Source organism: Lynx canadensis, chromosome D1 (genome assembly GCF_007474595.2).
Source record: "Lynx canadensis isolate LIC74 chromosome D1, mLynCan4.pri.v2, whole genome shotgun sequence".
Taxonomy (NCBI): domain Eukaryota; kingdom Metazoa; phylum Chordata; class Mammalia; order Carnivora; family Felidae; genus Lynx; species Lynx canadensis.
Window position 1 is genome coordinate 21,238,414 of NC_044312.2, and position 14,779 is coordinate 21,253,192.

The 14,779-nt window shown below is 35.7% G+C and overlaps 1 protein-coding gene across 1 annotated transcript; it reads right to left on the reverse strand.

The window, feature by feature from the left end:
• Positions 1–4,994: 4,994 nt before the first annotated feature.
• On the reverse strand, positions 4,995–5,933 carry LOC115525372 (olfactory receptor 8B3-like). Its single transcript, XM_030332538.1, has one exon. The coding sequence runs from the start codon at positions 5,922–5,924 to the stop codon at positions 4,995–4,997; it is 930 nt and encodes a 309-aa protein (XP_030188398.1). The 5' UTR covers positions 5,925–5,933.
• Between the last annotated feature and the right edge of the window lie 8,846 nt (positions 5,934–14,779).

The following is a 14,779-nucleotide window of genomic DNA, read 5'->3' on the forward strand; positions in this document are numbered from 1 at the left end:
TCATAACAGAAATGCAAGTTAATTGAAGAAATTTGGAAAATACAAAGAATTCTCAAGATAAATATTAAAGTGGTATATTAAATATAAATATGGTTGTATATTTATTATAGTTTTTATATAACTTATCTGCAAAGTTCCAGAAAGCACTAGAAGTGTAGTTCTGTATACATACATACTCACAGGTATATATTTATGATCATACCTATGTATAGAGGCACACAACTTAAACTGGAAAGATTATTTGCAAGTCATATTAAACATAAGTTTAATGATGTAAAAAAAAAATAAAGAACATCCTACTAAACAATGAATGGGTCAACCAGGAAATAAAAGAAGAAATTAAAAATAAATGGAAACAAATGAAAACACAATGATCCAAAACCTTTGGATGCAACAAAACTTGTTATAAGAGGGAAGTTTAAAGCAGTACAAGCCTACCTCAAGAAGCAAGGAAAATATCAAATAAACAACCTAACCTGACACCTAAAGGAGCTAGAAAAAGAACAAGAAACAAGATCTAAAACTAGCAGAAGCAAGGAAATAATAAAGATTAGAGCAAAATAAATAATATGAAAACTAAGAAAAACAATAACTCAATGAAACTGGAAGTTGGTTCTTAAAAAAAACAAATCAATAAAATTGATAAACCTCTAGCCAGACTTATTGAGAAAAACAAAAGGACTCAAATAAATAAAATCACAGATGAAAGAGGAGAAATAACCAATAAATACAAAGGATGATAAGAGAATATTATGAAAAATTATATGCCAACAAATTTGACAGCCTAGAAGAAATGGATAAACTCCTAGAAACATAAAAACTACCAAAACTGAAACAGGTAGAAATTGAAAACTTGAACAGATCCATAACCACCAAAGAAATTGAATCAGTAATCAAAAAACTCCTGACAAACAAAAGTCCTGGGCCAGGTGGCTTCATGGACAGATTCAACCAAACATTTAAAGAGGAGTTAATACTATCTTTCTTAAACTATCCCAAAATATGGAAAAGGAAGGAAAACTTTGAAATTCATTCTATGAGGCCAGCATTACCCTGATACCAAAACCAGATAAAGGCACCACTAAAAAAGAGAACAACAGGCCAATATCCGTGATGAAAATAGATGCAAAATTTCTCAATAAAACACTAGCAAACCGTATCCAACAACATATTAACTGATGGTTACCAGAGATGTGGATGGAGTGATGTGTTAGGTAAGTGATAGGGATTAGGAAGTGCACTTGTGATGAGCATCAGTTATTGCAAGGAAGTGTTGAACCACTGTAGTGTATATCTGAAACTAATATAACGTTGTATGTATCTAACTGGAATTTAAATAAAAAACTTATTCATTTTTATTTGTTTTATTTTAGAGAAAGAGAGAAAAAGAGCATGAGTGGGGAGGAAGAGCAGAGAGAGAAAATCTTTTTTTTTAAATGTTTCTTTCTATTTGTGAGAGAGAGAGCATGAGCAGGGGAGGGGCAGAGAGAGAGGGAGACACAGAATCTGAGGTAGGCTCCAGGCTCTGAGCTGTCAGCACAGAGCCAGATGTGGGGCTCGAAATCATGAACTAGGAGATCATGACCTGAGCCGAAGTCAGAAGCTTAACTGGCTGAGCCACCCAAGTACCCCAAGAAAGAGAGAAATCTTAAGCAGAGAGAGAGAGAGAGAGAGAGAGAGAGAGAGAGTGCAGAGCCCAATGTGGGGCTCAATCCATGACCTGAACTGAAATTAAGAGTCAGACGCTTAACCAACTGAGCCACCAAGCACCCCAAATAAAAAACTTTAAAAAAAAGTGAGTTGCATCCCATGCCTTAGTTGTTACGCAGTGATCTCATAAAATACAAGACTTGAAGACTGTGTGTGTGTGTGTTTGTGTGTGTGTGTGTGTGTGTGTTTGTAGGAAGGCAGTGTAGAGAGAAGGCTGATGGAAATCTATAAATTTGGGGTTCAGAAATTAAAGGAATATAGAACTCAAAACCCCTTTCACTTCTGGGTTTTATCAGCCCTCAACTACAGTACACCCTGATCATTCCAAATTTGATCCTGAGCAGAAATAGCAGCTTGCTTAGAGAAAATGTCTGCTAAACAAAATTAAGATGTAATCAGAGAACTTTCTTTAACTAGAAGGACCATGTTCCATTAAGCATAGAAACTCAAAGTGTGCACACTGACTTAGAAGCAACTCTGTCCTAGTTCACGGGCACAGGTGAATCCCATAGCTTACCTGTTTAATTCTTAGCTGTATAATTTCAACACAGGTATATATATGTATACACACACACACACACACACACATATATATATATATATATATATATATATGCCCTCTCATTAGTGCCATTCAGATAACCCAAAAAGAGCTAAAACTGTTAATGACACTCCATGTTTTACATGTAAAAACACCCTAACTTGATTCCCTTCCTTTGAGAGAAGTCCAGATAGACACATGGAGCTTGAGTTGCTAGCTAAAAGTTATAGCTAAGTTGCTACCTTTGAAACTTTGCCAAACGTAGCTTTTACAAGCTTCATTTAAATTTTTGTTATTTTTCAAAAATAATCTGAAAAAAATGGAAACTATTTTGAAGGAACGTTTATTTTCTCTAAAAATGAAACAAATTTCATTTGTATATTGAGACTTCTCAAATGAAAGATTAGGACCAGGTTTAACATGTAATTGGGGCCACCTCAATTTATCAAATGTGATAACATATGTAACAGAGTGAACACACCTCTGCAATGTCTACAGAAATCCCCAAAGAGCACAGATATTTACTTATGTAGATACACTTCAATCTCAATAAGGAGAACAATTTTATCAAAAGGGACAGTAAATAAATGAAAAAAAGAAAAGAAAAGAAAATACCGACCTGGATCAACCATTTTATATAAATAGAACTTAAGTAAAAATTAAGCATATTAATATTGCAGTCAGATGTGATATGAGTGGTCACGTAAAACATATATTAAAGTTTAGCAACACTAAACATCTAAAACCAAACAAACAAGACAACAAACCAGTCTTGCCAACTTTTACAATGTCTAAATCTTAAGTGGAGATTGGAAAACAAGTAAAATTGAAAATATTATTAAAGTTATCTTTTTAAAAATGTTGATATTGTCACTTGGTTAAGATAAAAGAGTTTTAGAGTAAAACTTCTTTGCCTGTTTTCTTAAAAGAAAAATAATTCAACATCATACTACAGAAAAGACACTGTCATAATTTGATCTATTGATCAAAAATTTCTTTCAAATTATCACTGCTCTCCTAACTACAACTTGAGAGTTTTATACCTTAAATTCATAAGAAGTAGTATATAGAAGCCAACAAAAACCAGGAGTTATTTAGTTGTTCCCATTCCTCAAATCCAGGGGTGGGGGAAGTTAACTTTTTTTTATATCAAATACCTTGAGCTTTTATCCTATCCAAAGAAATCCTGTATTCTCCGTAACGTTGCTAGGGCCTTCCAGAAAGGAGAGGAGAATCAGAAGAATGGAATTTTATCATGTATCATTTTGCTTTCTGGAGTCTTTTACCCCAATTTGAGTTCTAATTACTACTCACTGCTTTATCTTTTGAAATGCCCTCTCTCCCCTTGGTTCCCCAAATGTTCCATACCTTTTCACCTTCATTCCCCAAGCACTACTGATGTATGCTCATTGTGCATTATAAATTTTATGGAAGGTTTATGGACTTTATTTTTAAAGCAGGATTAAAATTGAAATTGAAATGTGGTTTCTAAGTCCTGATGACCACTCTCCACACAGAGAGCTCTGATTTATTGGCTATGTTTCTTGTTGAGCCCTGGCCTAATTAATGTTCTGGGCTCCTTTCTTTCCCATACGTTGCTCTGTGAATTACAAGTTCTTGCTAACATCCCAAATTCATTTCATTTTTTTAAGTTTTTATTTAAATTCCAGTTAGTTAACATACAATATAATATTCATTTCAGGTACACGATATTGTGATTAATCACTTCCATAAAATACCTGGTGTTCACGAAAGATGCACTCCCCAATCCCCATCACCAAATTCATTTTACTTAATTTTGCAGAAGTAACATTCCATTTGAGCCAGTCATTTCCCAACTGTACCTGCTTGCAAAGCCTCCCCTTTCCCAATGAAAAAAATCTCATCAAACTGTTTTTCTAAACAAATGAAACAAAGCAATATCCACCCAGAGAGAAATTCATGTATCGTCCTGGAACAAATAATAATCAATTTTCAAATTAGAAATGCTTTCTTATTTTCCACGGTTATGGAAACAAAAAGTAATACAATAAAGTCGAAGCATAGTATACTACAGAGAGTAATAGACTTGAAATCAGAAGGCTAAGAATTTAGTCTAGACTTTTTCATTCAGAAGAGGGAACTGTAACACATTAGCCACTCCAAGCTTTACTTTCCAATCCATGCAATACAAATATTTTGAGAATCTGTTATGTGCAGGGTTGAGCATGCAACGTAAGAAAACCCTTTGTGAAAAGAAGCAAGACACAGTGTTACAGATGCAAAGTCATTTATATTTGACAGTCTATATGGAACCTTCCATCTAAGGTTTAAAGGAGACACATTCTTGTTTAGTTAATGCTGGAAAGATGGGAATAGAGACACATTGTCCATTTCATGCTGCCAATCTCAAGTGACAGATAAGACATCCTTAATGATAGTATATCATCCTGATGGTTCCTTGATTTGATCATTTGTAGACCAGTCTTCTATTTCCAGAAAGAAAAATAAAAGTTCAAAATGATAAAGAAAAAAACAAATAATACATTTCTTCCTTAATATTACTGCTAAGTGGAAAAGGGGGAGAAGAAAGTGTGCAAATGGTGAAGAGAAACCTACAAAAAGTAAAAATAAATTATTGAGAGAAGACTCAACTCTCCTTCAAAGTGATAAGAAAGAGACAGGATAAGAAGGTTGCCAATAAAATTATTGTAATTACAAACAGAAACTCCCTGTTGCATGACTAACTAGAGACACTGTCTGATCAAAACCTTCTACTTAGAGTTTTTCTCAAAGCAAGTTTAACATCTTTGTTTCTCAAGCTGTAAACTAAAGGGTTCATCATGGGAACTGTATTGGTATAAAAGATAGATGATATTTTTCCCTCATCCATAGACCCAGCAGAAGATGGTTTAAGATACATAAATGCACATGATCCAAAGAACAAGGAAACAGAAATTATGTGGGAACTGCAGGTGCTGAACGCTTTGGACCTGCCCTCAGTGGAGCTGATGTGGAGGATGCTGGAAAGGATGCAACCATAAGACACAAAGATGGTGACACTGGGCACAATGATGTTGATGCCCACCACGATGAAAACCACCAGCTCATTCACGTAGGTGCTTGTGCAGGAGAGCTGGAGAAGGGGGAGGATGTCACACAAATAATGGTTGATGGTGTTTGCATCACAGAAGGTCAGTCTCAGCATGCTTCCTGTGTGAGCCACAGCACCCGAAAATGCCATCAAATATGAACCAAGCATAAGGCTGGAACACACTTTAGGGGACATGACAACATTATACAAAAGTGGGTTACAGATGGCCACAAAGCGATCATAGGCCATTGATGTCAACACATAGCATTCAGAAATAGCAAAAAAACAGAAAAAGTAAAGCTGGGTCATGCACCCCCTGTAGGAGATAATATTTTTCTTTGATACAAAGTTAGTCAGCATTTTGGGTGTAAACACAGAAGAATAACAGAAATCTATGAAGGACAAATTGAAGAGAAAAAAGTACATTGGAGTATGTAGGTGTGAATTCAGCCCAATTAGAGTTATCAAGCCCAAATTTCCCAACACAGTGACCATATACATGACTAGAAACAGACAGAACAGGGGGAGCTGGAGATCTGGTAGGTCTGTTAGCCCCACCAGAATGAATGCAGCCACAAAAGAACTGTTTCCAGGAGCCATTCTTCTTTCCCTAAGGGGATCTGTGAGCACAGAAAAATAGGGTTACATTAGGAAACAACTCAGCTCTCCATACAAGATCTTGTACTAAAGAGAGTGTGTACAATGGGAAAGTCTGAGACTAGCCCAACCTGGACCCATACAATCTATCTTTACCACTATCATGATACTGAGGGATACTGAGTCTCCCTTTATGAAAGCTTATATAAGCCAAATATAGCAAAGGACATCACAAACTTAGCTTAGAGAGGCAAGTACAGTGAACTTGACCTCTAGAAACATGACTGCTGGAAAAACCAAGGGTGAAAGGAGAAGTTGAGAGTAGGACAGAATCGCCCTTCTCTGATCTCACCATTTCTTCATTCACTTGACCCTCTCCTCACCAGTAAGATTAGAAACAGAATCCTTAGGAACTCAAAACAGATTGGCCTCAAATGCAGACTGTACTTGATGGAGTGAGAATTAAGAACAGTTTCTAATCTAAATAAGGGATGAGCATCTAGGTAGGGGAGGTTGAGTTACTACCCCATGTCACAGAGAAAAAGCCATAAATCCAGAAGAATGAGAGTCCCATCTATAGAGAGGGAGCTTACTGAGATACTGTATCCCCTACATCCCCTGATCTCTGAACATTGTCTTATCTCCCTCGAACACATTCTCCTGCCAGCTTCACCTGAATATCAATACTGCACAAAGTGGGAAAGACAGTGATATATCTCAGGTCTCTGAACTTCCATCTCAAAGCAAGGAATGGGTTATTACAAATGGGATTCTGATACTCACATTCCTTAGGTCAGAAAACTTCAGTGTTCCCTTATCCTTTATATTTACCCCCGTGGTCGTTAGAAAGGCAATTTCAGGCTCTGAGGCTCTGGTTCTAAGAGGATTCAGCCCAGACTTAAATTCATATATACCCTTAAAATCTTTCTGATCCTAATTTCTGACTATGACTTTGAGTCCTCTTAAGAAGCAGAGAAAAATAAAGCCTTTATTATTATCCTCACATTTGCTGCTTGATTGGACATAGAGTTAAAATGAGTTTAAGGATATAGTGCGCTTGGTTATAAACAGGGTAGAACCTTGCTCAGTCTTTTCCTCAGAGAATAGATTTTATGTGTAAAGGAATAAGGAGATTGTGTACCCTGGGCCATGATATGTCTTTAGTTCCTTAGGGACTCAATATTTCACTCATTTGCACTTCACTCCAGGGATTGTACATCCCTAGATCCAAAGTAAAGTCCCATCTCCCCCATACCTTCATCTCTGAAGGGAAATCTACTGTGTTGTTTCATTTCACCTTTGTCCCCATATCCTAAATGGAAACTTTTTCTGCAAGGGTTCTGCCTCTAGGCTTCCTTATTTCTTGATCTCAAATTTTTCATATTGCAATAACTCAGTTGTCTTCTCTTCTGCAATATCTCTAAAATAATTTGTGGTAACACATATTCCTTCTGAAGTTTATACTTTAATCGCCCACTGGAAATTTCTACTTGACTATCCTGCTTACTACCATTCTAGGCAATATTTAAGTAACTGGGGTTATCAATTTCTTTGCAACATAGAAAAGAGTAGGAGCTATGGAGTTAGAGGGTATGTGTATGAATGCTATCTTCCTACTTCCACTCTTACTAACAATAATACCTGGGGCAAGTTACTTAATTTCTGTTCATTGTAAAATAAGAATGATAAAAACAGCACCTCGAAAGAGGTGTTATGTGTTATGGTGATAATGAAATTTTTATTTTATGTTTTTAAAGTTTTTATTTGAATTCCAGTTAACATCCAGGGCAATATTAGTTCCAGGTGCACAATATAGTGATGTAACATTTCCATACAACACGTGGTGCTCTTCAGGACAAGTGCATGCCTTAATCCCCATCACCTATTTAACCCATCCCCTCCCAAAAAGGGGCTCCTGGTTGACTCTGTCGAAGGAGTGGAGGAGCAAGCTACTCTTGATCTTGGGGTCATGATTTTGAGCCCCATGTGGGGTGTAGAGATTACTTAAATAAAAAAAAAAATCCTCCCACCCACCTTCCCTCTGGTGACCATCAATTTGTTCTCTATAGTTATGAGTCTGTTTCTTGGTTTGCCTCTCTCTCTCTCTCTGTCTGTCTTTATTAACATGATTATAACAGTGCCTGGAATATAATAATAGTCAAAAACTCTCTCTCTTTCTTTATTAATATGGTTATAACAGTGTTTGGAATATAATAATAATCAAAAATGTCAGTTGTCATTATTTATGTTCTCATGAATACATCATAATATTCATCAGACTTTTTTTTTTTTTTTTTACTTAACTCTCATGTTCTCCTATAAACCATAAGTTCTCTTGTTTGCTCCTAGGGTTAAGATCAGTACAGAATACATGGAAGAAATTCAATAAGTATTTCTGAAAATCATGTGGTTCTTTGGCTGTGAACCTTCAGGAAACATTCCACATTTATCACATGCTAAGCAATAGTGTATACACTCACAATGACCTCCACCCTTGTCCCTCAGCCACCACACAAACTCTTAGATTTTAACTGAACTGTACTGTTGACCTGTAGCAACTCTTATTATTCTAGCCTTTTCCCATGTAATTCTTCTTATATAGCCATGCACACTGCTGCTAGAATAAACTGAAAGCAAAGCTCTGTCTCTCCTTAGTTTAAGAACTTTCAGTGGTTTTGGGGCACCTGAGTGGCTCAGTCGGTTGAGCGTCTGACTTCGGCTCAGGTCATGATCTCACAGCTTGTGAGTTCAAGCCCCGCATCAGGCTCTGTGCTGACAGCTTAGAGCAGGGAGCCTGCTTCAGATTCTGTGTCTCCCTCTCTCTCTGCCACTAAACCATTCGCATTATGTCTCTGTCTCTCTCAAAAATAAATAAACATTAAAAACATTTTTTTTAAATCAATAAAAATTAAAAAAAAGAACTTTCAGTGGTTTTCCATTACCCATTGGGCAACTGAAATTTTGTAATAAAAGGAAAAGTCTCAAAATTATGATTCAATCTTGGATAAAATTAAAGAAGAAATTGAGTCAGAGTTATATTTTATAGGAAGATTTGAAAGAACTATTTTGATTGATTTAAGTATTCTGCACACATTAAGTGCTGTACAAACTTTTACCTTTTCACAAATATAAGAAAAAATATTGGAGAATGTTTATATTTCAAATACCATTAGGGTATAGTGAACAAATATCACAATTCAGATGAACCAAAAATAATAGTTAAAAGTTAACTTTAAATCTGCACAACCTCACCTTCTCATCATGATAAATGACAGTTTCTCTCTTCAATGTTCCCCCAAAAGGCACAAGAGTTTCGCAAAGACGTTCATTTATTTAAGTAACACATTTTTTATTTAATACCCTGGGAATGTAACCTTCAACTTATGTTACTAGTTAGAAAGTTTCTAGCTTCAAGTTACAGAATGCTCAATTAATAACTCATTTTAAACAGGAGCTTGTTTCTCTCACCTAGCAATAAGCTTATGACTAGATTAACCTAGGTTTGTTTCAGCCACAAATCACTCTCATCAAGAACTCAGTCTCTTCTATTTCACTGTCCTCAGTTTGTTGACTTTCACTCTCAGGCTTGTCACCTCATGGTCACAAAAAGGTTGTTACAGCTCCAAGAATCACATCTAAACACTGATATATCCAAAGAAGAAAGCGAGCAACAAGGCAAAAGAGCTTTTCCCATATCTCTCTATAGAATGAGGTAAATCATCTCCAGGTCTCAAGAGATTATTTTCTTTGCATCTCTTCAGTCATGTAGCTATGGCACATGGCCAACCTAGCTGCAAGGAAAACTGACAAAAATTAGAATCTTCCATTTTCAGCCTCTATCAAAAAAGGAAGTTTCTGGCATTAAGAGTACTTGGAGGAGGGATGACTATTGATTGGAGAAAGCATCAATGTAATCTGCCACAAACAAAAAGCTTGTGAAAGATATTTGTAATAGGAATTATGTTTTTCAATTTAAATTCAGAAAATACTTATTTTTTTAAGTGAATTTACTGTTTTAAGCTTTAAATCAACCCTGTTGCCTTGGGGTGTTCAACCCATGTTATAAACATATATGTATTTGCTTGTGTGGAAAATATACATATATAAGTATACATTTATACATACATTACTTATATGTATATGGTAGGGGAGGGGAGGAAGAGTTTAACTCCATGAGAGGGTCCTCTTATTGGTAAAAAAAGCATCAGACACCCTGAATGTTTCAAATGTGTAAAATAAAGAGTCTCCAAACAGAAAACAATAACTTGGGCTAACACAATTATGGTTTTTTCGATTGGTTTTGTGTGTGTGTGTGTGTGTGTGTGTGTGTGTGTGTGTGCGTGTGTGTGTGTCTCATTTTTTTGTTTGTTTTTGGTTTTTTTTGTTCTTGTTTTTGTTTTTGTTTTTTTGCCACAGCATCTCCTAAAAGAAATGGAACAGATCACTAGTCACTAAATATCTGATGGATCAAAATTAAGTTATACCTGTTGAAATTTAAATTTTAGGTTTCTTTGAAGCATCTTCTTAGCTTCCTATCTCTTGTTTATAGATTTTTCCACTATATTGTATAAAATTTGAAACAGACTAGCTAAACTAGGTAAGAAAAGGGAAATTTCATTACGCAGAATTTTCGAAAAGGATATGCGGTAAACAGAAAACTATTAATTATATAAATTGAGGTTTAAAATCTTGCTAAGAAACTCCACAACTACTTATTAATAAATAGACACTGGGCTCCCTTCAGGCACATCCTTGTACCAACCCTGGCTCCCGTCTGAAGAGTCTGATCATAAATAATAAAGCTTCAAGTAGAAGTTATGATATATTAAAAACAGATCAAAAGAATGGAAATCCTATGTGTAAAGGCAATGAACAACTACACTTCTGGAAAATAGGACTCAGCAATGTGCCCTAGAAAGTCCTACAATGTCACAATACATGCACTATTTAAAGAGAGGTTCAGTAATCTGGAATTCAAGCTATTTGGATGTTGACTGTCCTACGGATGACCCACTAATAAGAAATCTTTGTTTTGTCTCTGATATTTGTTAGATCATAAACTCTCTAAATAGCTTAGAACATAACTCATGATAAAGGAGAGGAGGAACACTGGGTCCACTGATTCACTTAAGGTATCTTTTGCCAGAAAAAAATGACCCTGGTTGCTTTTAGGAAAGCAGGCATTTAATTAGGAGGGCTTTGTATTAATGCTAGTATGAGAAAAATGTTTCTCAAATCAAAGTGCTAGTGTTATAGTTGTGACAGATGAGGAGGTAGTTATGTCTATATGATATGTGTATGCATATATTATGTATAATGTTTTAATTTCCTGTACTCCATTTCACTTAGTAAAAGCCCAAGTTTCACAATTACCAACAACTTCCGTCAGGATCTTGCCCCATGTTACATGTTGGCCCTCCTCTCCTTCAACTCTCTCTCTTACTCCTTTTATTCAGCACAGTAACCTTTTCTGTGTCCTCAGACATGCCAGAAGTATCACCTTAGGAGTTTTGCATTGGCTGGTAATCCTCCCTAAAAAAGATATTTTTCCAAATATTCACTTTAAACATCACCTTCTCAATGAATTAGGATCCATGTCCAATTTACTTTTGTATTTTCCATACTTGACACATTTCTTGGCATAGGATGTTTCCTCCCTTTGGATTGCCTCTTCTTACATTCTGGGTAGCTGGGATATGGCTACTCTGAGTAAGTCTCTTAAAATGCAAGTTTATTTTGACTGACTCTAAAATACTCTATTTGAAGAGGCTGCTTAAGAGCTACTATTTAAATAAATAACATTTTTATTTTAAAATGAGAGAAAATTTATGGCCATAAAACTGGCAGAGTTCATGAAGGACCATAACACATCTGCCTCTTCATTTCCCACTCAGGGGAGCTGTCTCTCCAATATTTATTTTCTTTTAATTCCCTGTTCAATTTCCCATTCATTTTGATGAACTATTTGTAACCTACTGTAGCTCAGGAAATTAATTTTATTCAAAAAATGTTTTAAATGTGTATTCACTTATTTTTAGGAGGGGAGGGGCAGAGAGACAAAGAGAGAGAATCCCATGCAGGCTCTGTGCTATCAGTGCAGAGCCCGACGTGGGGCTCATGTCACGAACTGTGAGATCATGACCTGAGCTGAGATCAAAAGTCACCTTTTGATGACTCAGCTTAACTGAGTCACCCAAGTGCCCCCAGGGCATTAATTTTAAAAAAAGAATTCTGAATTTAGATACAGTCCTAGCCTTAGAGTTCTCACTTAAAATTTTGACAGCAGCTCTAAGTCAAAGTTAAGCAGGGGAAAAGGGTGAAATGAAGCAATGGCCTAGATATGGAAACCCAGTTTATTAATAAAACTGAACATGGTTAAATTAAGTGGTGTCTAAGTAAAACTAAATACTAAAGTCATATTTTCAATTTTATCATTGCATAGCTGCTAAAAGTTTACTAATGCTTATCTGTTTGAATAAAGTCATATATTCTGATTAAGGAGCATGAATCTCAGTACTTACTTAAAGCTTCCAATTAACTCTATGTGCAAAGAAAAAATATTAATATGAAATACTAAATCAGGAAGCCACCTTATTAAATCTCTAGTTAACTGGCATCAAATACCACTATCTTGCAACTGACTACAAGCATGAGACATACCATACCTATTGTTCTGCCACTAATTATTCAAATAAACTAGATGAGCACCTATGAGGTACTAGAACTGAAGAATTAACAATTCACAAAGTAAGTGTTACCTCTAGAGATCTTATACTTTAGTAAGGGATGGAGATATTTTCTGGGAAGAGATGCCTGGGATATTCTTCACTGAAACCCGGGACTCTTCAATCAAATATCCAGTCACTGAAGCTCACTTGACTGAAAGATAAATCTAGCTAAAATATTAAGATTATTATAGATTGGTCTGAGTATAGTCATCAGTGCTATTTTGGAAATGTAAGTATGTCAAGCAGCTTTTTATATATATGCATGTACATGTATGTGTGTATATGACTTGTGCATGGCCATGTCAGCACATGTCTGGCAACTGTCTGCAAATGTCAGGACTACATCTAGCTAGCCAATAAGAATCAAAATGGACATCTGTTTCCAGGGTATCTAATGTAACAAGATTGGTATCTGATGAGTCTGGCCGGTAGCCGTCGGTTTCCTGATTGAACAGACCAGATTAGTTTCTTGAGATCCTCAGATTGCTTGTTCACCTCCACCCCACCATTCTCACTGAGAATGTATCAGAGGTGTGAAAAAGTGTAAAGTCCTACTTAACTGCATTTTCTTCCTTGTGCCTGGAACACAGTTGTTAACTGAGCATTAAAACACGGTTTTGTCTTACCCACACTTTTGGAATCTGTGCTGTATGCAAAGACCCACTTGTTTTAAGGGGAAAAAAATCCACTTTATTGAGATTGACAAGTGAATGTTAAAAGCATTTATAATACAATGCAATACATGTTACAGTAGAACCAAACACCAATGGGATACAAGCCAAAGAAGGGTACCTTCACCTAGTCTTAGGGAATCAGAAAATGCTCTGAAAAGGAAAGACCAGTGGGTAATATGATAGGGAAAAACAGGTAGTGATTTGGGGCAGGGGAAAAGGTATGGGTCAAAGGTCAAAGGTCCATCAGCTACAATACCAATCTTCCAAGATGTGAAAGATAATTTTTCACTCTACAATTTAATCTGTAATTACTTACCTAATATTTAGAATTCTATTTAGTTTTTATGAGCTACAATTCCCAACTTCAGTTTCAATAAACAATATTCACAATTCATTGATACAAATACCTACGACTTAAGCTTTCTTTGAAGAGTAGGAAGGATTTTCAAAATTTAGGGACTAATTAAGTGCCTTTTTTTGTGTGACTGGGTATTAGAAGATTCTTGCCTAACTAAATGAAAGAGCAAATGAAAAAAACACCATTGAATCACAGTTTGAATAGACTTTTCCTAATTTTGGAAATTTAATTCATACACTCAAGACAGATTTCTGTCAAAGTAATGTTAATCTGTTCACATTTCGTAATCTCAATATCAGTGGGGAGTGAGCACTTGTTTTTGGCCCTTATTTTACATAATTGTCCCTTCAGTGCTAGTTTTTCATGTCTCTTTTACCTTTATCATTCCTAGCAGTAACTGCCAAACTGTTCATTTTAACCATCTTTTCATCATCACATGTCACTGTCACTTTTATAAATCAAACAATTAATAATGAATTCATGGTGAGTCCAAATAGCAACTTACTTTTAGAAAGATAAATCCCACTTAGAGCATAACATACAAAGACCAAGGGTCAATGACTTATTCACTCTCCACTTTACTTCCACATTCACACTCAGGTCTACCTTGATCTCTAGAACAGCGCTTATCTAGGCAGGTGAGATTATAAAATGCACTCATCTAACATGCTGATACTCAACACAAAGTTACTTACTGTTGAATCACCTCTGAACTTAAATTACAATTGTGATATCCAATTCTGATTCAACCACTATGTTTTATAATACTTCCAATGACTGAGGCAGTCTTTTCTCTATGTGTAAATGCTGCCATATTTCTATATTTTCAAGTGGTTTTCATTATGGGTATACCTAAAGAAATTCTTTAAGGAAAGACTTTATGAAGAAAGCAGACAGGATTCAGAAAGTGAAGTTATATAATATGGAATGAGAGCTATACTATCTTTACCACACCACTAACCTCAGTATAATGACACATACCATACTACAAAACCCATAAAATGGGATTGTACATTGACTTTCATATTTCCACAAACACTGAAATTCCTCATTGGGCTTATAAGGGGAACGGTCTCTGTCCTGAAGCAGTCTGCATTG

Coding starts and splice junctions, on each gene's coding strand:
- LOC115525372 (XM_030332538.1), bottom strand. CDS start 5,924: ATGGCTCCTGGAAACAGTTCTTTTGTGGCTGCATTCATTCTGGTGGGG.